Source organism: Danaus plexippus, chromosome 5, assembly GCF_018135715.1.
Source record: "Danaus plexippus chromosome 5, MEX_DaPlex, whole genome shotgun sequence".
NCBI lineage: Eukaryota > Metazoa > Arthropoda > Insecta > Lepidoptera > Nymphalidae > Danaus > Danaus plexippus.
In genome coordinates this window covers 8,154,182-8,177,616 of record NC_083539.1, presented here as the reverse complement: position 1 = coordinate 8,177,616, position 23,435 = coordinate 8,154,182, and the positions used below count along the sequence as shown (strand labels likewise).

Below are 23,435 nucleotides of genomic sequence, written 5' to 3'. Positions count from 1 at the left end.
TGGGTGAACAATAAGTTTAGTGAACTAAGAGGTCTAAAAACCTGCCTTTTAACCATTATCTACAATTTAACTCATATTTAGTAGTGAGGTACGAAAAAAAAATTTTTTCAAAAAAAGAACAGTTATTAAAATAAATAAATAAGTCACTTTATATAACATTGCATCATCCTTAACTTATTAAGTAATAAAATTGACAGGTCAAACGATGCTTTAAGAGTGATCTATTTCTTTCATCAAGAAAATAGAAATATATTGTGTTTCTCTAATAAAAAGTAAATTTAAATGTCATAAACTATAAATACAATAAAAAATTCTACATTCCTAGGTAAATACTGCAATAGGTAACCCATCAGAGTAATCTATAAAACTACCTTAACCACTATATTGCCAGTATTGAGCAGTTTATTGGACAATATTGGATAGAGAATATTCATTTTTCTAATTATAAATTGACATTAAAAATATTGGGCTGAACTAGTTTAGTGTTGAAATTAGTTTGGAAGGGATAAAGATTGTCAATATTTTTTTAAGTGTACAACACTAACTGCAATAAATAATAATTTTATAAATAAAAATATTAAATGATTAAATGTATAACCCCGAGCGCTTCATATCGACATGATAAAGGATCTCAAGCGATATAATACGTCATGTCCTTCGTATTTACACGAAAATTTTCACGGGTTTTTTGGCAACGCTATCGATATCACGTAATTATTTAATGATGTCCTTAATTTTGTTCCTTGAATAGATGTTTACTGTTTAGTCTGTGTTGTTTTTTAAATTCTTATCTGCAATAACATGTAGGTTATATATAAGAAAAATATTATCTAATACAAAACCACAACCCCACATATTGGGAGCGTCATAAGTCACAAACGACAGTCGCCACAGAGTGCAATAATCCATTACTTTTTTCTAGTATTGGAACTAGATTAACATGCTATTATCTGTGGAACTAATAATTTCCGTACCTACTTACGTTGATGAGTATTATAAACAAATCAATATACTCAATAATCTATAAATCAGTGCGATGAAGTTGATAACTGATTAATAATGTAATATTAATAACATATATATACACAAAAGCATTTGAGAGTAAACAAAACATTTGAGGTAAAGTGCTAATTTCTTACATATACATGTATTAGGGATTGTAATTTATTTTTGATATTGGTTGTAAATGGTACCTCGAAAAATAGATTCGCATATGAAAGGGGGAAATATGAGTAAGTCGTTACACTTAATACGGATCGTTAATAGTTTTTTATTCCTAAATCTATACATTATAGTTTTAACGTAAATTTATTTAAATGAAACTAATATGACATAACACTCACACCTCGTCTGCCCGTGATCACGGTTGCTGCAAAGTAACCGAAACGTCGGGAGTATGTATTTTTTACAAAAATAAAGCACGCGTAGTATGTCCGAAAAAAATTAGTTTCATTCAAATGAATAAAACTCGCGAAAGTCTTAGATCTCGTTATGTTAACGCAAATTATTGAATGAGAAACGTTTTACGCTTCGTATTGACTGTGATAATGTAAACTTGTGGTAAGGATACATCTCTTTTAATAAATATAACTATACCACGCTTCTTCTATGATCGTCAGAACATTTTCATTGAGTACTACAACACATTTAGTTTTGTCTAACCAAGATACATTTTTCGTCTGATTTCCTATTATATATAGCAAACTATTGAAATTTAAATTAAAGCTATGATTTAACTGTTTAAATTTCTTTCTAAAAAAGTACTTAGTTTGTATCTCATATGTAATTAATGTACTATTCAACAAACATACTATTTCATAGCATAACTTTCATAGGTACGTTAGTAGTTTTTAAAACTTTAAATTTTGTTCCTGTTTAAGTAATTAAATGCAGACTCGACACTCTACATTTTGTATATTTTGTTAGTTGTAATTTGATTAATAAATCGATAACTTTTCCGGTTTTCCAAGTTGGAAATCCCTGTAGAATGTAGATAAAAAAATTAGTTTTAGTATGATGTCACATACCTAAAAATAAGTTGTTATCTAGAGTTGTCGAGGACATTTGATCAATCGTTTGAAGTTATCCATTTTAAGACTGAGTTGAAAGTTTTCAAGCTAAGAAACCTTCTAACAAAGATACATACATTTCAAGTTAAATAAAAAGTTGTAGAATTAATTCAAATAAGTATAATTTCAATATATATATTATTTAAGAGACGAAACTTGTCAGCATTCCATAGATTCACCGTGCTAGTGCCGGGTTCATCGCGTTGCAGGGTGAGGAGCTGTCCCTTGCAACCCAGGTGAGTTTAGGTTTAAGGGATCCCTTACTCAATCTAACGCTCATTAAACGCTCACTCACACCGTCCAAGCTGCTCTCTCTTCCTAACCATATTTGAACCGAACCTTCTAGGGTTGCCTTCGGAGTATGTTCTAAGAATGAATTGATTTTAGTTCTGGACCGGTCTTGAGTAGGCTTTTAATAGGTTATAGAGAGATTTAGCTGTTATACTTCTCGCTACCAATTCTACCGCGTATAAATCCACGAAGAACCTATTTCGAGTGAGTTCGTTAGTGAGCTCGAAATATTTGTTGACCTTGATGGCATGGTCTTCGGGGATGTTTTCTTCCAAGGAACCGTAAGCTCTATCATCACAACGCGCTTTAAAATTCGCGAATACGTAAATATGTCTGTTCTGGAGGCCGAAGCACAAATATCCTCGGGGATTTTATATTATTTTTCATACGTATCCATCATTATAGTCCAATCCGTAGCCGCTTTAAGGATGGAGTAAAGCTTGACATTTGATTTTATAGCCCTAGTGCCTTTCTCTCAAAAGCTACTGATCGCTCATTTGTGGTTATTTCCATTTGCGCTCTGGCTACCGAAAGACTAATCGCTTCACGTATGAGTTCCAGAACCCTATCGTGACGACGCGAGCATTGACCGCTATCCAGGAGTACCTTACATCCCACTAACAAATGCCTAGCAGTTCCAACTGCCTTCCCACAGATATAGCAAGTCTTTTCGGTACCTTTACCCCATCTTACTAAATTACTGTGACCTGGGAGAGTCATCTGGAACGCATTGAGATAGAATTTTAGCAATGCTGGCGACCAATCATGGATCAAGGTGCGCCATTTTAGTGCTAATGGGCTGCGAAAATCTTATGTCTAACCACTCGTTCTGCATTTCTAAACTCATTGCATGGATCGTATATTTATCATTCTCGTCTTGCCGAATAAAAGACTTCAATATATCCGTATCTTGGACTTTCTTACTTGATCCTAACCGTACTCTGTTATTTTGTGCTCCTATCATAAACTGCTTGTGGAATTGAAGCCTTGACTCTAGCTGCGGGGTACTTTGTCTTTTGGGAGCGATGTAACGACGTAATCATGGGATTTCCCCAGCATATATCTCTTGAAAACTCTCAAGTGTTTATAGAGCTCCGATGGCCTTTTAAGACTCATTCCAAAACTATTGCGAACCCGACACACACACACACACGCACACGCACACGCACAAGCACACGCACACATCGCCGTCAAACTTATACAACCCCTCGTCTTACTTAATAAAATGGAATCATTTATTATAAATTAAAATTAATATATTTATTAATTCGAATATGTAACTGATATAATATATTAATAATGTATGAAGAGTGTATAAAAATTTATTTTCAATTTTGTTATTAAAAATATTAAATGGTATTACAAGCGAAGAGTAAAACATCTCAGCCTACTCTTTGTGTTAGTCTCCGTTAAAGTGATGTTCTCCTGGTAATAAGAATGCTCGGAAAATTTGCTTAGGAATGTGAAGTCCTCCTTAGAAGATTTTCATTTTGGTACGAATTTTTTTTTATTTTCTTTTCTGTGGATACATGCTTTTATTTGGATATATATCAGAAAGCTTTTTAAATTATTGTTTGTAAATCTGCTAATATAAAATATATTCGAAGAACCATGCTTTTTATTTTTCTTTTATGAAAAAAAGAAAATTGAAAACAGATAAAAAATATATAAACTCGAATTCTAAATTTCATAAAATCAAATTTTTTTTATCGCATTCTTCAATCTCGAAATACTTCACTGACTGAAATTTTTTCAATACGTGTGAGTAAGATGGAAAATATTGCGTTAGCGTTTCGAGGGTGGAAAATTTCCAACACTCCCTTATAATGTCTGATGTCCTGGTATTTCTGACTAAAATGGCGGATCAATCAGACGTCATCGGAGTGACGTTGCTTCATGTCAACAAGTTTTGGTTTTTAAGTTATTTTGTATTGTAATTATTTTTAACATGATATTTGATATTCATTATTTATTCACCAAAAGTAAATAATTACGTAAGATTGGGTTACCTTTTTTCCGAATTCGCTCTTTCTAAATAAAATATAATCTTTATAAAAATGCTTGCTACGTTATGATCGAAGAAAATTTCAATGACTTAGAAAATATCTTAGCAACCCATTGTAAACAGGTTTTTCACATATTCGAAGTACCAGGGGAACATAAATCGAAAAGTTACTGTAAATATTTTGCCACGGATAGAGAAATGTCTTGAAAATGGAGACTTCTTGGCTTAAATAAAATATAAAAATTTCTTTGTCATATTTCATAAATAAAATGAAATATTTTTAGTAATTATGTATATATTTAAATTAAAATTGTTCCAGAAATTCAAAGGTTCGAAAAGTTTTTAAATTGAAAGACAAAAATTTCAGTAGGACAAATTGAGATACAATATATATATATTACAGAAATAATAGAAAAAAAAAAGATTTCTTAATTATAATACTTATGATTACATTAATTATACACGTTAAATAAATCACATTGCTTAGAAATAACTTATAACATTATGAAATTTATATTGCCCTATCCAATTCTTCCGACACTCATGTTTAAGTACAGAGGGTGCGAAAATCAATACTTCGACACATGCGTGGTGTCGCGCTTATTAAAGGCGCCATTTCGCTAGCTCTTCTAACTCTATGCAGTCCTGGTACCGCCGCCCACAATTCAGAAATTTTCCTGCCCTCCTCCAGGTTTTCCCGGAAACTAAGACCCTCGGTTTCCGTGCTGCAGGGCGGCGATGACAACAGTTTCCGCCTAAGTATGCTTGAATTTTCTGTGTATCGGTTAATTTCAATGGGTTTGTTTCATTTTCAGAACATGTGAAACTTAACAAAATTTCGCGCATGCGCTGTAACAATATAAAATCAGCAAGTTGATCGTGGCGGGGCCGCCATCTTTCAAAACTTAAAAGTTGGGGAGGCAGTAAAATAGTTATAAAAGACAATATATTTTAATACCAGTTTTTGCCATTGACTTTGTTCATGTGAGATTAGACGCGGAGAGGGATTTTGTATAGAGTTAAAAAATAGATATGGCAGCCAACCGACAGCGACATCTATAGTAGGTGTCGCGTGACTTCATTCACATTACAACCGTTGTACCTGTCAGGACAGTCAATTAAAAACTTTGACTTCTGAACGAATGGATTGTGCGTAATAAAAAAATAAAAATTGTGTGTATGACATAGCTTTTGAAAGTTAGTTGCAATAATACCCAATAATATAATATTTCTTAATCTGTTTAATTATTGTCATAAATTAAGAATAACTTAAATAAATAATTAGGTCTAATTTAATTATATTTACATCACAGCTTATTTAAAAACAATTGCAAATTTGTAATGAATCTTGTAATGTAGAGATTAAAGAGTTAATTATATTTAAAATATAAACAAAATAAGCGTACCATTAAGAACATTGAAGAAAAATTGTACATAGATAAAACTCTTATTTACATTTTATATACAGAGATAAGAATTATGCTCAATTACTTCATTCAATTCTTCATTCGTTCAGCCATTCACTATTCATTCATTCTTTCAATGGTCCTAATAATAGCCTCTTGTAGTATATTTGTCGCTGAACGTCAGGCTGTTTCATTTGTCTGTTCAGTTTTCTTTGCCTTACAGATTTTGGCGGAGTCGCTCGCACTCCTTCCCGGCAGAGCGAAGCAACACAAAGCACAAACTGCAGATCATAAAAAAATACTTAAATTCGTTGCAAAGAATACAAAGACGCAACAAACAGTGGATATCATAAGGCTAATAATATCATTTAAAAACGTCAAGTGACAAGTATTTACAAGTCTTGATCGAAAGTTTGAAGTTTGTGGAAAGAGGAACTGGTGAACTCACTTATCAAAACTCCTCCAAAAAGATAAAAGCTGAGTCCGCAGTTGGTCGAGAGGAAGAATCCGATGAGGTTGGAGCCCACCATCGATCCCACTCGGCCCATCATCATCGACAAGCAAATAGCCATAGCTCTGGAGGATTGAGGTGAAGAGCATTTGATACAATTTTTATTCGGCACTAAAGGACTATTTAAATATATTTCACTGGTGTACGAAATTCTAATAATTATTTAAGAATCTCTAGCAACAAACAGACAGTCACTATAGTTATTCTTATTTGTGATTTCATTACTTGTGAGTATATTTTTAAAATGATACGAACGATTCTTTTGTCTGTTTGACATAAAGTTATATATATAATTGATATTGAAGGGCAATAATCACCTATTTTTTGTGGGAAAGAGCTCCACTGCTACCGCGTTCATGAGGCCGATACATGCACCGCACATCTGGAATATGGCGAACAGTACTACTGCGATTTTCTTGCTGGACGCGAGATGGGCTCCGATACCGCACAGGCCGGTGGAAGGTAAGAGCACCAGCAAGATGCTCTTCTTGCCCACGAAGTCCACCAGAAAGCCCACGATGATATACATGGAACTAAACACGAGGCCGATGTAGATGGACATCTCGAATGTCGCCACATTGATCGTATCATCACAGACGACCTGCAAAATAATAGTTGCTTCTATAAAATATTTGACATAATTTACAGAATAATCGTATTTCACAACTTTAAAGACGAGACATTAATTAAGGGTCCTGGTAAAGATGATTGTAAAGCACAAGTTAGGCTGCTCATATTTATATTATGAGAGATATTACTAACTTCCGTGTTATTATTAGGAAAATTGTGTCCTGATTGAAGAACGTCACAGATCCTAGACTCGTCACCGTCGTGTGTCAACAGAGAGTTCAATATTGTAGGGAACCACACGTAGAAACCGTTAGTGCTGAAAATAGTAAAGAATACTAAATGAGTAAAAGAAAAGCTATAAATATCGAGAACTAGATCATTTTTCATGAGGCATGGTCTATCAGAACAAGTTTTACACTTATTTTGAATTAAACATAACATTATTTTAAAGTGGTAACAATATTTATAATGAAAAGTTACGTTACTTGGCAAATATTCCAAATTGCACGAAACACGCAAGAAGCGTCCAAGGCAACAGCGGTGCTCGGAACAGCGGCAGGGTCTGGTCTCGCATTGAAACCAGCACACCGTGCAAGCCGGTTGAGGACTTGCCGCCTTGACCTTCCGACACTAGACTCTTAACCTGGAAGAAAGTCACGGAAAGGAATATTAATAATGAGATCTAAGATTTTCGCGAGTGTTCATTTAAACGAAACTAGTGTTATTCGGATTTACTACGCGGATTTTATTATTTCAAAACTACATAATCCCGACGTTTCGGTTACTTTGCAGCGACCGTGATCACGGGCAGACGAGGCGTGAATTTTTAAATAATAAAATCCGCGTAGTATATCCGAATAATACTAGTTTCATTTAAATGAATATTAATGTCTAATTGAATGAATGAATGAATGAATTGAATGAATGAGTAATGATTTTGGCGCCACATATTTTGAATTCCACAGAGAATCGACATGATATATCTAATACTGTGATTACGTTCTATACGTAAGATGAAAATTGATCTTTCGTAATATTGAACGTGATTACTAAATTATAAAATACAATTCATCATCAGAATACGATAACGATCTTAACCATAGAAATAAAATTGAGTTAGTTAACGATATTGTAAGGTTAGTTATCGATAGAAATTCCATATCTATTAATTGCAATAATAAAACCAGAACGGAGATTGATATGACTAACTTGGAATGTGATTAATTGGCTTGTAATCGTAGTTGTAGATCCATACATCCTTGTCAGATATATACATGGTGTGCCTACGATATCAACCACGGTATATATATATATATATATGTATATATGTATGTATAAGAATCAGTATAGAAAATATAAATTTGCTTACCGGAAACGTGTCTTCGGGCACTCTATTGTTAACAGAATATATTCTCTTCAAAACTTTCAAAGCTGCTTCCGAGTTTCCGGATGCGCTGAGAAATTTCGGGCTCTCCGGTGCCAGGATGAGAAAGATGGTACCGATCATGAATGGAATGCAGCACGCCACAACCAACAGCCTCCAGGGTCGATATGAGATATCCAGGAACGAAATCGGGTAGGAGAATTCCAGCGGTAGAATAAGCCAGGACACGGCTAGAATTTAAATACATGAATGATTATATAATACATTCATTTTATATTAGCTATTCGTATTTTTATTGCTCTTTAATAAATGAGCTAAATATGGCTCAAGCAGTAATAATAGTTTTGAAGGTTAAGTTATACGTTTAAAGTGACATTTCAAGAATAGGGATGAAGTTGGTGACGTCATAAATATGTCGTTATTTCAGCTCCCGACACTTTCAGTCCCATTTTAAGACATTGCACAGTTTCCTGCACGTGCAGACTATCACGTGTCAAAGGTATTTACGACTTTATTACGATATAAAAAAAATAAAAGCCATTAATTTATATGTATAATGATCGTAACTTATGATAGATGATGAGGAAAAACAGCCATATTATCACAAGTCATCAAACAGGGATATCCACTAGCAATTACGATATCTTTATTCTGTTTAATCTTTCTCTGAGCTTTATTTTGATTATTTAAAAATAATTTTCGAAAATTTTTATCTGGTTCCATCTTCAAATTTCCTCGCGATATAAAAGTTATACTATCACAAGTGTGAATTGTCACACTATAATGAGGGTTTCCAGATTATATGTCATATACCCTCACACATGACTACAAAGACTTCTTCGTAATGTGACAAAACTTTTGGTGCGGAGGAGGATGTGCGTCATATTTACCAGGTAACACAACAGTTCCGATGCCAACGAAAGATGATCCGAATGCCACCATTTTATCTCTGTGTCGAAGGTTTGTGAACTCTCCCAGATAAGTGTAAACCACAGCTGATGGGCCGGACATGCTGGAATAATTTACGATAATTATATCTTTAGATAATTGTTGACGTTAATAGGTCGAGATAACGGTCATATTATGTTAAATATATTGGTTATAGATTAAACTTTGCCGTTAGCCTAAAAATTTTAAACTTTTTTGACATAAAATAGTGTTCGTTATAAAATTTCTTCACAAAAGGAGCTTTTTTGTCTACGTTTTGTTTATTTATGTCCAGATTTGTTCTGTTACATTCAAGTGAATTATGTTTACTGCTGATAACAGCGAATAATTCAGATCAGTATTGAGTCTAGGAGTACTTTAATACAGCGAACAAAATGATTTAGGATTTGTTTTAAGCCCTAAGTATAAATTTTTTTCGCTACCAATTCTACTCATCCAAGGTATTCTAGACGGTATTTCTTTAAAATTAAGTTACTTCTTTATATTTCGTCCATATATATATGTAATTATTGATTAATATACCTAATACAATCGTGAATATACACTAATATGTAAACTCATTGTTATTAATATTTCTAGAAACTTCTAGTTTTGTTTTTCTTAAGAATATTATGACAGGCCAATTTTAGTTACGTATACATTTTAAAGAACAAAAAAGCACTCAGAGATAGTTTTTACAAATTTTACTCTTCGATAATTAAATAATAATCTCACTAAGTGTTGTCCTTTAACTGTGACTTAAAAGTGATTTCTAGAGGTCAGGCGTTAAAAAAGCAACTTAGTTTCATTTAAATCTGTACAAGCGAAAATCTCACATATCTTCAACAGTAAAACTTACAAAAGTTTATAATTGATTTGACTAACTTATTTGCATGAAATGATATATGTATTGAAAAATATGTCACAAATACTTACAAGACTGATGCTAGAAAAGACAGCAGTCCGAAGGTCAGTACGTTGGGAGCGAAACTGGATACGATGCCGAATAACGCTGACAGCACCATCGAGAGCAGCATCACGAAGCGACGGCCGCGAGTATCAGCCAGCCAACCCCACATGTACGACGTCAGGATGATAGCTGGTAGATGAAGAGGTAGTTAGAAAAACATATAAAAGGGTTCATCACATCCAAAGATCAAGCTGAATGTGCTGCAAATGATTTACAATTAATAAGAAAGGATAGATCACATTATGATATAAGATTTCCGCGACTGTTTCTCGGATATAAACAAGATTGAATATAAATACTTTAATTTCCTTTCTCTATGAAACGTCGGGTAAAATATAATACGTATAAAAACACATAAACATAGTTTAATATTTCCAACCTTATATAAGGTCAGATAACAAGAATATTAGACAATAATGTTGTATTTTTTTACTGACGTGTTCAAGCGTAATAGATATATTTTGTTTGTCAAGAATTATCATAACAATATATTGCTACTATTCATTTTACCTTTATACATGGCAAAAATCGGAAATCACTATTTCTGATAAGTAATTGAATAAATTATGAAATAGTTAAAATTTACTCGGATGCTATTTAAGTGTTTTATATACGTTTTCGCTACACTTAGTTCCCTGTCTCTACGACGTTCAACGCCAGACGATTGTTATCGGGTTTTTTGTAGAACAGTCCGTAAAATACCTAAAGCGGTTCATTCTTATCAAATGCATATGTATATTTTATCGATTTTATCATACAATCAAATGAAATAAAAATGTTCTAAAGATACTATATTAATATCACTCAAGGCTATTAGTGGATTTTAAATTGATCCTATATTACCTAAAAACGGTATAGCAGCCAGCCAGCCTCGTTGTTGAAGCGAAAGTCCCAAGTCACACTGGGCAGCCGGCATCACATATCCCATGAGTAAGCTCTGGACAATGACCCCCATCAAGATCATACCGCTCAGTAGCATATGAACAATATTGTATATACCGAAGCCTGGAAACAAAATAATATAACACAAATGTAGATGAATCAGTTTACTGCCAATATCCATAGTGATCAGTCATGATGACTATGACCATCATTGATTTGTAAAGGATAAATACATAGATAGTGATGTGGCAACAGAAAATATTCATATTACGATTTTAGTGATTGCCAACATATTTTTGTCCTTGTATCCTATAAAGTTATATAAAATAAGACAATGGGAGAAATTATAATAAAGTTTCCTTTTCCTCGTTTGAAAATTGATATCTATAAAAAAAATATTGTGGAATTCCTTGCCTCTGTCATTAGAAAAATATTAAGGAAAAATTGCAATTGAATTTATCTATCTGTGTTTTTAAACGTTGAATCTGTTCTCCTTCTAAATAATATATGTATAACGAAACAAAAAATATATGACTCGTAAAAAGCACCCACAAAATTTAAATATATAGATTTTACTGAGATGGAACACTATTTATTTCCAATAAACTAAACTTGGTTTCGTCTAATTAATGCTTTCAGACAAGCAGAGTTACACTGGTTATTTTTAATTCAGTTCGTCTAATGTGATTTGAGTGACGATCATTCCAGAGCTTATTTTGTGTTATATAGTCCAGTCACTGCAACCGCTCTATTCATACTTGAGAGTTCCGATCAAGAGCCTTTTTTCTTTACATTTTCCATTGTTCTTTCCATACATAGCTCATTGTTCTCTTTTTCCATATCTTAAATTAAATGAGAGAGTTCAATTACCTCAGGTAAGTCTAATTCTGGTTTATAAGTCTGGTTTTAACATTTCTGGTGTATTCGATTCCCGGCTCTGATATATATATATATATATAATTCTTTTGTATCTGATATATATATAAGTCTTTTGTATATATATTTTTTAAGTACTGTCCTTGGAACTGTCCTTATAAACGGTTACTCGAGGTCGTATAGAAATATATAATCTGATCGTGTCACTGATTACTTTCTTTATAAAAAAACATATTAATAAATTGTTTTTACGACATTGAATTTAAGTTACTCATATCAATCAATATTTTGTATTGAATGGCCGAATTTAGACTTTATCTTCAATGACGTCTCGTGGATTTTTAATTCCTATAGAATAATAACTTTCAAAATACCAATCTTTAGGTTATAATGCTTATATATGAGATTAAATCTAAAATAATAGAATACAAAAAAATTATACCTGTACAATGAACGTTTTATTTTGACGTTTTTTTTTCGTATGATCGTTGAGACTGTAAGTTTCGTTTCCCGGATGACGAAAAATATATTTATCATGCAAATGTATAGTTGTTTAAGAAAAAACATTCAGGAAACCTGCATTATGAGAGAATGGTTGAGCTATATGTAAACTATGAACCAGTATTAGAGCTCCTGACCTATTTAGTTGAAGTGTGAGCCATATGCTTACTAGAAGTTTACAAAGTATCATTGAATACTTAGAATTTATAGTTTTTTTTGTTATAAACCTTGTATAAAGTATTACCATTATTACCACAATTGTATTAACGTATGTTATATAATTAAAAACGAGAAACGATACGTCAGTAGTGTGACGAGACAAACTTGTGGTAACCATGCTGAAGAAATTTGATAATGAGTTTTATATTTTAAAAATAGCTTCGTTTCATACAAAGTTTAATTACTTTCCGCCTATCTTTTTTTTCATCAATTCTTATGAACATTGGCACGGTTAACACCAACTGACTGTTTTAGTTGAGTCAATCGAGTTACTAATGCATGAAAACCTATACGAGAATTCTATTGCATTTCTTAATAAAACAATATCTTAAGTATTTCATCACATTTTTCCTTGACCTTTTTTAAATCAGTTTCTCGTTTATCTGGAAGTGTTTTTTTTTTATTGTGATAAACTTTAAAATTGTTATCTTGTTTTTTATTACTGAGTTTTTCAATGAAATAATTTCAATTTACAATTCAAATTCGGTGACATTTTGGTGTCATATAACATCTATGTTACTCCTTTGAGTCAGTCAGTCAGGAAGCCCCTGCTTTTATTTACCCCTATTATTGGTAATGCTACTTCTGAACCCCGGTTAGGAAATCACCCAGAGTTTTTGCTAAGAAATGACATAAAAATACGACTTCAATTTATCAAGTTGTTTTTATTCCAACCTACTTTCCTCACCACGTTTAAACATAAACACATCTCTTTTCTCAATATTTGCTGAACATTAAGATGCTGTGTTTGTTTAAGCGTTAAACGATATAATAGTGACGATTTTTATGATCGGGGTTTCCCGGGAGGTACATTAAGGTAATGGGCGTTAAAAAAAAACTCGATAGAAAAACTATATTTCATAAATGAACAGAGAAAAGCGACCATTGATTGTATGTTAGGATTAACTAAACATCAGGTAATTTTATAGATTATACCTATATAATGATAATCTGAGTCTTTCGCGTGTATTCATTTAAATGAAATTGAACTTTTTGGATGCTACTAGTTTTTATTATTCTATATCTAAGTGTCAGTGACACCTTCATCTCGTCTTCCTGTGATCTCGGTTGCTGTAAAGGAAACGAAACGTCCAGATTACGTGTAGGTAGTTACAAAATTAAAAACGCATAGTATCCGAAGAGCTTAGTTTCATGAATAAATAATGTTATTTGATGTTTTTTTTTGTTCTTTCTAAGATTCTGACGACCTTTTTATATTTATAACAGAGACCGGACGTTAGTTTGCTGATAGCTTGTATCAGTCGTTGCTATTATTTTTTTTTTTGTAATTTATATATTATATCTATTGTAGTCGTACCTTTTATGATAATTACGATATTTATGATAAAATAGTATTTGTGAATGTTATTTTTCTAAGAATTGTATTAACTTGTTTTGCTGCATGAATTTTTCCTACTTTAATTGTTACTTTATTTTAATTCTCTGCATAGATATGATATTATTTTGTTTAATAATGAAATGTCATTAGAATATAGAGTTATAATCGTTTAGAAAAAAGTATATGTGAGATAAAACTTTCCTTCATCTACTATAGTGTAAGGTAAAATCAAATAATTGGTCTCGACCTGTTGTGGTAGGAATTTACTTTTATGGCTACACACTGGAATTATCTTCTCGGACGTGGGCATTTGAGTTCGCAGGGGTCCGCGTTTATCAATTACGATTTGATTTTATGATGTATTAGATATTTATGGAGGGTCAGACGATAACACGGTTTAATTTGCTTTATCTATGCCACTGATAATATTTATTGCCAGTTTAGCTGGTACAGAGATACAATTATAATTGGTTGGTAAATCAAAAAGATATTCGTTGTATTTGATTATGTTAAAATAATTTTATTTCAAATATGACGAAAATTTAAAGGAACATAGTGATTTATTTATTTAAGAATACAAAGTTAACATACATTTCCGAAGTATTTACGTCATGCTGTTTCAAGAGTTAGCTTATTTGAATAAAATAAAAGGTTTCTGTAATAATAGTTTTGACACGAATAATTAATCTTAAATAAAATTTGAATATAAGAAACATTAATTTTTACAGCATATTTCCATGTGTGTACGTATCTATATTCGAGAAATACTCATTAAATGAAACCTTAAAATTAAATATTATGAGACAGTTATGGTTATAATACAGTATAAAGCTTGCGTGATTAAAAAAATTGTATATTTTTTTCATTTAAATGAAACTAATATTTTTCGAATATACAACACGGATCCGCGTATCCTACGTGTATATTATCCGCGTAGTATATCCGAAAAATATTAGTTTAATTTAAATGAATAAAACTCGCGGAAATCTTGGATCTCATTATGGTAAATTTTTTCAAATTATATTTTGTTGAAATTTGCAAACATATTTTTAGTTTTTCTGCAATAAAAGATTCTTTAGTAATAATATTGTTTATTAAATTAATTTCAGCGCGGACAAATTCGTTTAAATATAAAGATTTTAAGAACTTAAAGATCGAATTAATTTATCTTGGACGTTTTTAGTTGAAAATGTTATAATAGTTAAAGCACAATCAAAATCCATTCAGCCTTTTTAATACAGATAAAAACAAGCGAAACGAAGTAACGAAACTAGAGGATAAAGGAATGAAAACTCCTTTACAATTTCAGTTAATCCTGATTTAATATATAAAATATTAATATTTTAACATAATATATCTACATTTATAACTGCAGTTCTTCAATTTACATAATAATAGAAAACAATCATAATAATATAGTTACTTGTGCCATACTAAACGTTTATACAACCGAGTCTTAGAATATTAATTATTCATAAAGCAATGTACTTATTGTGGAGTCAGTCGTGAGAACTTAGGGAGGGTGAACTGAGCTTGCATTGTGAGACACAAACAAACAAGCTCATGCGTGTATTGATACGCACACAGGCGCACACGCACTCACGTACACACACACACATATATATTATATATCTATGTGTGAATCATAATATTATTGTTTTTTAGATCTGCTAGATCTGTTTACAGACAAACATATGTCGGCAAAATTATTTTATCCTATTTGTCATAACTTTGAAACAGATTGATGGCTCTATATGTTTTTGTTGATAATATATAAGAGGTATAAACATACAAACAGTCAAAAGTTATGTATTAATTAATTTCCGTTGATATATATATGCATGTGGTTAATATAAGGACAGTTGAATCTGCGCCTGGTGTTAGAAATCAAATGTTATCTCATTTCAATTGAAATAAGGTAAAGTTCCTTCGCAATTTTGTATTAGTGTTCCAAGGTCCGTATATCAGATCAGATATCATTACCAGTATACGTACGTAAAATATATATATATCTGCTCTCATTAATCATTAATTAGCTGAGAAGTAAAAGAGAAAAGATCTATGTATATATATCTTTGTAATATTTTTAATTGGCTTCGGAACGCACGCAATATTTGGACGTTACGTACGTTACGTTACGTGACGTTAGTATTTTATGTTCTATGTCAAGACTTGGACGGTTTCCGGTACGGGTATCTGTGGAAGCTTATGAAAATTACCGTCTAAAAGAACTACCACCACAAATGTTTGTTTACTTGCAAAATTTAATGATCTTAGATATTTCAAACGTTATCTAGCCAATGCCACTTATGGCACTCGGTGTGGCATTACATTGATTATTAACATAGTTTTAAGATCGTACGTCAAGTGGCTACTTAGAATTTATCGTGACAGAAAACATATTAGGTGATTCGAAATATAAAGTAAACATGATGATTGACAAAGATAAGATAATGCGACTCAATCTTATTTAAATATATTATATATTTTTTGGGAAATAAAAAAAGCCCCCAGCAACTAATGGCGATTTAAAGATCATACTTTAATCGAGTAATTTTTGTAAACCGGCGTGTACTCTAGCTTAGTTGTACAGACATTAACCAAGCACAGCATAAAGCCGTAATCAATATGACTTTTTTAAGAAAAAATTGCTAGATAATTCGAGAGCTACGATGCCACAGATAGACACACACATAGAGACAGACAGATATCGACGTGAAACTTATACAAAATCCCTGTTTTTGGTCTGTTGATTAAAAATATTACAAACAGCTAAAAAAATATTAATAACTATACCTACATCAAAACAATAAAGAAACTAACATATAAGGATAAGTTTTTGTATATATTTTTTTATAATTATTCCAAATGTCCTCTAGTTTTTCCAAATGTCACTTTTATTTATACGATGAGGATAAAACGTAAAGACAGTATAACATAAATGTATCGCTTCCAAACTAGCCTCCAGATAATATTACACCATATTTTACAATAAATATATGAATAAATTAATAATATACAAATAAAAACATAAAAGTATAATAAAACTTAATTATTCATGAACCAACACATCTTTATGTGAAGCTGCTCCACCGGTACACGTTTGTTTAACTTCCTTCGACCGGTTCATTTCAGAAGCACATTTATTGTCTAGAATCTAGATTTTTACTCTAAATTGCATTATATTTCCTGTTTTATAAATTACAATAATTTTATATTTTTTCATTATGTATCTTTTTAATTAATATATACTGTTTATAATTATTAATTCATATAAAGACTAATTTTATATATTTTTTTTTAATTAAATATATCAGCGATTCCTTTAGCCAGTTATAATTTTGTTTTTTTTTTTTCAACTATGTGAATAGTTTGAACTTGTAATGTTTCTTCATATAGATCTAACACTGGGTTTTAAAAAATATTTGTTATAGAAAATATGTTGTCAGAATCACAGCTTAAATTAATAATTACATCCTAAAAAAAAATTTATTTGTCAGTCTCACCTGTGTGTAACATTGCCTCGTCCAGTGTTGCCACCGCGTCATTTTTATTCCCTTTATCAATTTTTCCGTTCGCTGTCATTTTCAATAACTAAAAACAAATATTTAAAAATTAATTACTAATTTTTGTTTAAATAGCGGTATAATTTACAGAAAAAAAAATACAATTCTGTTTCGCGATATGTATTTTTACATAAAAATAAATATAAAAACTCACTTCAGATAATAAATTGCACGTCTTAATTAAGCATGTAACATTGGATGCTATCAGGACGGCTTCTCATTAACGAATAAGGCTCCTTGTCGTCTATGTACTAAGTTAAGCGTGCTGTAGGTCTGTAGTTATCAATTGACCGTGACAATGACGGGTCTTTGACATGTTTAAAAACTTTTTATTGTTTAGATTTAATCAGTAACGAAATCTTCATTCATGTTTTTAAAATCGATGTATGAACCGAATTATATTTTCCTTTCCTGCACTAACATTTTTTAGATTAAAATTTTCAGCAGTCATGCACAACTATACATTCACTATTCAATTAATCTAATTTTTATATGAAATGCATAAAAAATCGTAATTAACACGTTATAGACGTAACACAAAGAAATTTACACTCGAACGAATTGTAAAGCTTTTACTGAACTGTGTCCATCCTAATAATGACTAAGACCGGTTAAACAGATTACTTTATAACAAAAAACATGCATGTATTTGTGCATAATTAAATAAAATACACACACACACACATGCATAGCTAAGAAACAGACTGCAGCCAGTTGCATGTGACATATATGGTAATGTTTATGCTTTATTATTGACATCATTAATCACGAGTTTTATAAATTAATTTATAATATTTATCAAAAATTTTGACATTTAATCTGTTCCTTAAACCACAGATTATACATTCGAAAGTAGTTTGATTGTAGAGGATAAATTTTATCAGCGAGGCGGTAGTAGATCGTATCCGTGGATAGAGATTGCCACTCCTGTACGCCTACTACAATTTTTCTTCCCGCACAACAAATGAGTTACGAGTTTTCACAAACCGATATCGATTATCATGTGTTAGGATTTATGAATAGAAAATTTGAAACCCTAAGTACGTAGTGTGACGAAGCAAGCAACTAATGGCTTTAAGATGAATTGTTAAATATTTTTTATAAACTCTTAAACCCACATAACACCCTGCTTCTTACAAATGCATACCACATGGTTTTATTTAGTTAATAATGTTTAAACATATATATAATTTCATTACAGGCATATTCATATTACTTGTAGACGTGATTATATTTTAGTTGAATAACAACGTTATTAGTCCAGTTTTTTTAAATGGCAAGCTTCAATCCTTTAATTCATTATTCGTGATAAGTAAAGTTTAAATAATACAGTTTTTAATTCATAATAATAATCAATAATGAATTATCAAACGCTCTCTATAAATTTTAAGGTGTGGCAGTATTGCTTCGTAAATGCACTTAGCAACGAACATATATTATCTGATATAATGTACGCAAAAATGGAGAAATGACGGAATCATTATAAAAGCGTTTTTAGTGATAAGTTTTCGTATGTTCCTCTGATTGAATCATCGCCAGTCATCGGATTAAGATTATATTATTAATATATGGCTTTGTTTTGAAAAAATAAATCATGTAACTAATGAGGTGATATAATCTGGAAAGTTCCTACATATGTGTTATCTGATAGATTTAAAATAATTTATTGGACTGAATTGCCCCCCGCTATAGTGATAAATTTAGGCTGTCTACTGCGTTTGTAACTTCATTGTCTTACCGTCTGTATAATCAAATTTTATCTCTTATACCTATAGTGCTATAAAATTAAGAAAGCAAATAAATAATTGTTCGTTTGTGCTTTTAGTTTTATATAGCTGAAAGTTATATAAATTATTATATTACGGAATCACATAAGATAAGGGTGTACATTTATTTTGATAATTTATTTGCTACATGAGATAAATTAACTCTGAACATAAAGTACGGGGTTTTTTTTTTTAAATAATTTGTATTTTGTATGACTTCGAAATTTCTTAGAATAAAATATAATATGATTTAATACACCACTCAAAGAAAAAAAATACAAATTCTCACTGTTCTTTACATATAATTTAAACAAACTTGCATTTATGTAGTTAATGATTTATTATTACAAGGTTCTTGTAACGAAGATTTATTTGAAACGTACAATAAGATTGTTAAAAGTATTATGGAAGTACATTTTTAATAATACGAAAAAGAGAACGAATAAATACAAACAACACAAAACACTACTATTAATAAGGCAAAGTGTTGTTTTTGATAAATTTGTAACCAGAGTAACACAATATTATAACAATACATCTCATAGATTTCGTCCAAGAATGCGGGTTGAGGTCCTAAACTATTATTTTTTCAATCTGTACCATGGCTTCATTTTTTTTTTCGTCTTCTTGGGATGACTAAAATCTTAGACCATGCTGCCTATTCATTATTATTGTTTGTCTTCATTGATTTTTATCAAGTTAATGTCCTTAGTATATAAAATAAGTGTTTATTTTATTTGTGTCAAATCTCAGACAATATTTAAAAACTTTATTCCAGTTTTTTTTTTATTTCTGTCAAACTTACTATGGCTTAGTATGGCAAAGGTATTTGAGAGCTGACATGCATGGATAATTAAGATACGGTAGTTCCTTTAAGAGGTTTTTAAAAAGGAGGATTAATTTTAAAATATCATTACCACACAAGTCGTAATTTAATATAACCACTTCTGATGATGGACTGGTTTTATATAAATATGGTAAATGTTTTTTTTTCAATGAATTTTTCAAAAACCTCGAAAGAAAATATTTGCAAATGTCGCAGATTAATCATTTTACCAATTTTCGACTTCCCCTGCTTGATGAAGGGTCACCGATTACTTGTTTTTTTATGTTAAAGTTAGAGTAAGTTTATAAAAAATATATATTTATGTATTTATAAGTTTTAAACTAAATTAAAAATAATAATTAGTTGTTATGGATTTAAATTTTCTGGCAACGGCAATGTTTCTTTGAAATAATTAATTTTATTGGCAATCCGATTTAACGTTATCATGGTTATCTTTGGCTTATCTTTGCTTTAGGATAAAACATATTTTTTTTTGTCTTTTTTAATAAAGATTTTGTTACTTGGAGTTTTTCCTCTGAATGTAAAAATAAGGTAAATTGAAAGATCTTGATGATGACCGACTGAATAGATTACTACTTATTGATTAAATATTTATTTCTATTATACAAAATTCTTGTTATATATATTTTTTGAACAAAAACTCAACAATATTTTTATGTATGTAATAAAAAAAAATCTCTCACTGTATTTATAAATTTAACAAATTCTTCAAATATATTAAAACTAACATACTCTACATAAACATGCAGAGACTAACCAAAGTTATAGCTAAGATTTTAGCGTGTATTCATTTAAATAAAGTTATGTTTTTCGGATATATCTTTGTTTTATTTACAGCAATCGTGACAGGGATTATGTAGTTCTAAAATAATAAAAGAACAACAACAAAAACATCCGGAAATGCTAGTTTTCTTTGGACGAATAAAAAATTTAAAAAAAACTGAAGATAGCATAATGAAATATTTTTATTAATGTTATTAAAATATATGACATGATCTAAATTGTAATGAAGATACAACCATTATCACAGCACAAACAAGGTATTATGGCGAGAGTCTGGGCTTCCCGACTTGTAATTGTTTGCAGACCGTATTACGTTCTGATAACATATACTGATTTAGGATTACGTTAGGAAAAACAGAGTAATCAGCAAGCATGACACAATATATGTACGTCATATATCTATTTTGGAAACATTTTTTAACGTAATTTTTATATAAAATATGATTTACGTAATGTCAGTGTCTTAAATATATACAGTTTTAATCGTGTTCAATTATAAATTGTGTGAAATACGACTGAATTACGTGAAGTATGTTTATACAGCAACCGTCATCGCGGGCAGACGAGGTAAAAGTATCAGGCAAAGAAATGAATCGAAATCATGATCTTGTAGATAGAAAATAATATAAAACGCCTAGTATCCGAAAATAAAATAGTTTAATCTAAATGTGTACTCAAGAAAATCATAGATATCAATACGTACATTTTTATTGTTCTCGGGTTGTCCGGACTTCGAACTGTACTTACCCCTTTTAGGGGGTAAATAGTTTAACTAAACAAGCACAGACCTACACAGGTAATCATATATATGATTTAAATAAAGTGAAATGATATAATCCCTTGAAGTTTAATTATACAAAATGAATTAATAGTTAATATTAATATTAATGAACCAAAATAAAACGCTTCTGTTAAATAGTTCAGTCTTAATTTATTTATATATACATAAGTATTGTCTGCTCCATTGAAATAAAATAATAGAAAAGTCATCGCTAGCAAATATTATTCTTGACCTCATTTTATTTCTTTCCTCTGTGTTAAGATGAATTTTCTAGCCTCTAGCCTGTTAATTGCATGAGGAATTTTAACGAAGCTGTCAGCTTGCTTATACATAATTAAGGATAAACGGTAGCAGCACTATACCAGTTCTTCAGAAGAAGAAAAAGGAAGGAATTTCAAAAATTTATTAATTCATAGTATTATTTGTGATAATCGTAATGCTAGAGGTATATTCACATGTAAGTAATGCAAATTTCTTTAAGATAATTTCCCAAAAATACCCAATTGTTTTTTTATTACAAGCGATGCCGCAAAAAACTGCTTGTATGAAATATATGCTGAATTCTTACTGATTATTGTTACTTAATAATGATAGTTACTATATGTGTATGTTTAGCTTTTGAACTGGTTTAGCATAAAATAAAAGAAAGAAAGGGAATAACTTAACCTATACGTGGAAAAATTGTAGTTGTATGTTTGTGCGTCGGCCTCCAGATCATACACAATTTATGTATTCACGAATTTCAAAGGACGTTGAGTTAATAGAGCTTACTGTTCCTTGGGTAACTAACATCTCCAAAGGCCATGCCATCAAAGCCAATAAGTATAACCAGGTATAACTGGTAAATATCTCCACAACCTTCTAAAAGACTTGGGCCTGTCCAGAGCTAACATTAATTCATTCTTGGAACGTGAGTCAAAGGCAGACCTAGTAGGCTCTTTTCAAATTTGGTTAGGTAGAGAGAGGAGCTTGAAGTGAATCCACTGAATGCTAAGAAGTTTCGTGTCATACTGACTCAGTTTACACTGTGATATAATTTGTTAAAAATGGTCCCTAAAAATTTTTGGGTCAAGTTTGAGGTTTACATATACTCTTTTAATAATTTTGTCATTCATGTCCCATTATAGACGGCAGCAGAATAAGAGTAAAAGGCGCTTGGCAGAGCTGCCAAGGCCAATATGGCGGCGTCGACGACTGACGTCAGCTCTCGAATTCATTCGAATTAATCTCAGATTTAAATAAATTTAAAAATTCCACTTCAGATATCATAAGACATTTGAATAAAACTTATTATATTTTTCGGATTACATACTACTTGTGTTTTATTGTTTTAAGTACACGCTCCCGACGTTTCGGGTACTTTACAGCAAGCGTGATCACGGGCTATGGAGGTGAAAATCTTAGATCTCATTATAGTTAAACGTGTTGTACGTATAAATTGATATCAGAACTACGGTTGATTATAAATAGCCATTAATTTTACATTCAAAATAAAACAAGATTTTAATATTTTAAACCAAACGTTTTTACGATAATTACGTAGAAAAACACGTTATTATTGAACATAGATAATAAATAAATAAATATAATAAATATATTATTAAATGTGTTTAAGAAAGAAAGTAAGGAAATAATTTCGGTGTCATACAGTTTCATTCCGTATATTTCTACATTTCCGTCAGTTTAAAGTAAAAAAAAAAAATATATGTTACAATTTTGACTTACATAATTAATCTAATGTA

The 23,435-nt window shown here is 30.8% G+C and overlaps 1 protein-coding gene across 1 annotated transcript; it reads right to left on the bottom strand.

Annotated features, from left to right (window-relative positions):
• Positions 1 to 5,588: 5,588 nt before the first annotated feature.
• LOC116769137 (uncharacterized) lies at positions 5,589 to 18,115 on the bottom strand. Its single transcript, XM_032660165.2, has 11 exons — positions 17,671 to 18,115; positions 17,457 to 17,544; positions 10,977 to 11,138; positions 10,100 to 10,262; positions 9,127 to 9,248; positions 8,222 to 8,466; positions 7,338 to 7,495; positions 7,045 to 7,168; positions 6,600 to 6,883; positions 6,220 to 6,347; positions 5,589 to 6,052 (listed from the first exon to the last, which is right to left on the bottom strand). Exons 2-11 carry the CDS (start codon positions 17,533 to 17,535, stop codon positions 5,952 to 5,954), a joined length of 1,566 nt encoding a protein of 521 aa, XP_032516056.2. The 5' UTR covers positions 17,536 to 17,544; positions 17,671 to 18,115; the 3' UTR covers positions 5,589 to 5,951.
• Positions 18,116 to 23,435: the final 5,320 nt, after the last annotated feature.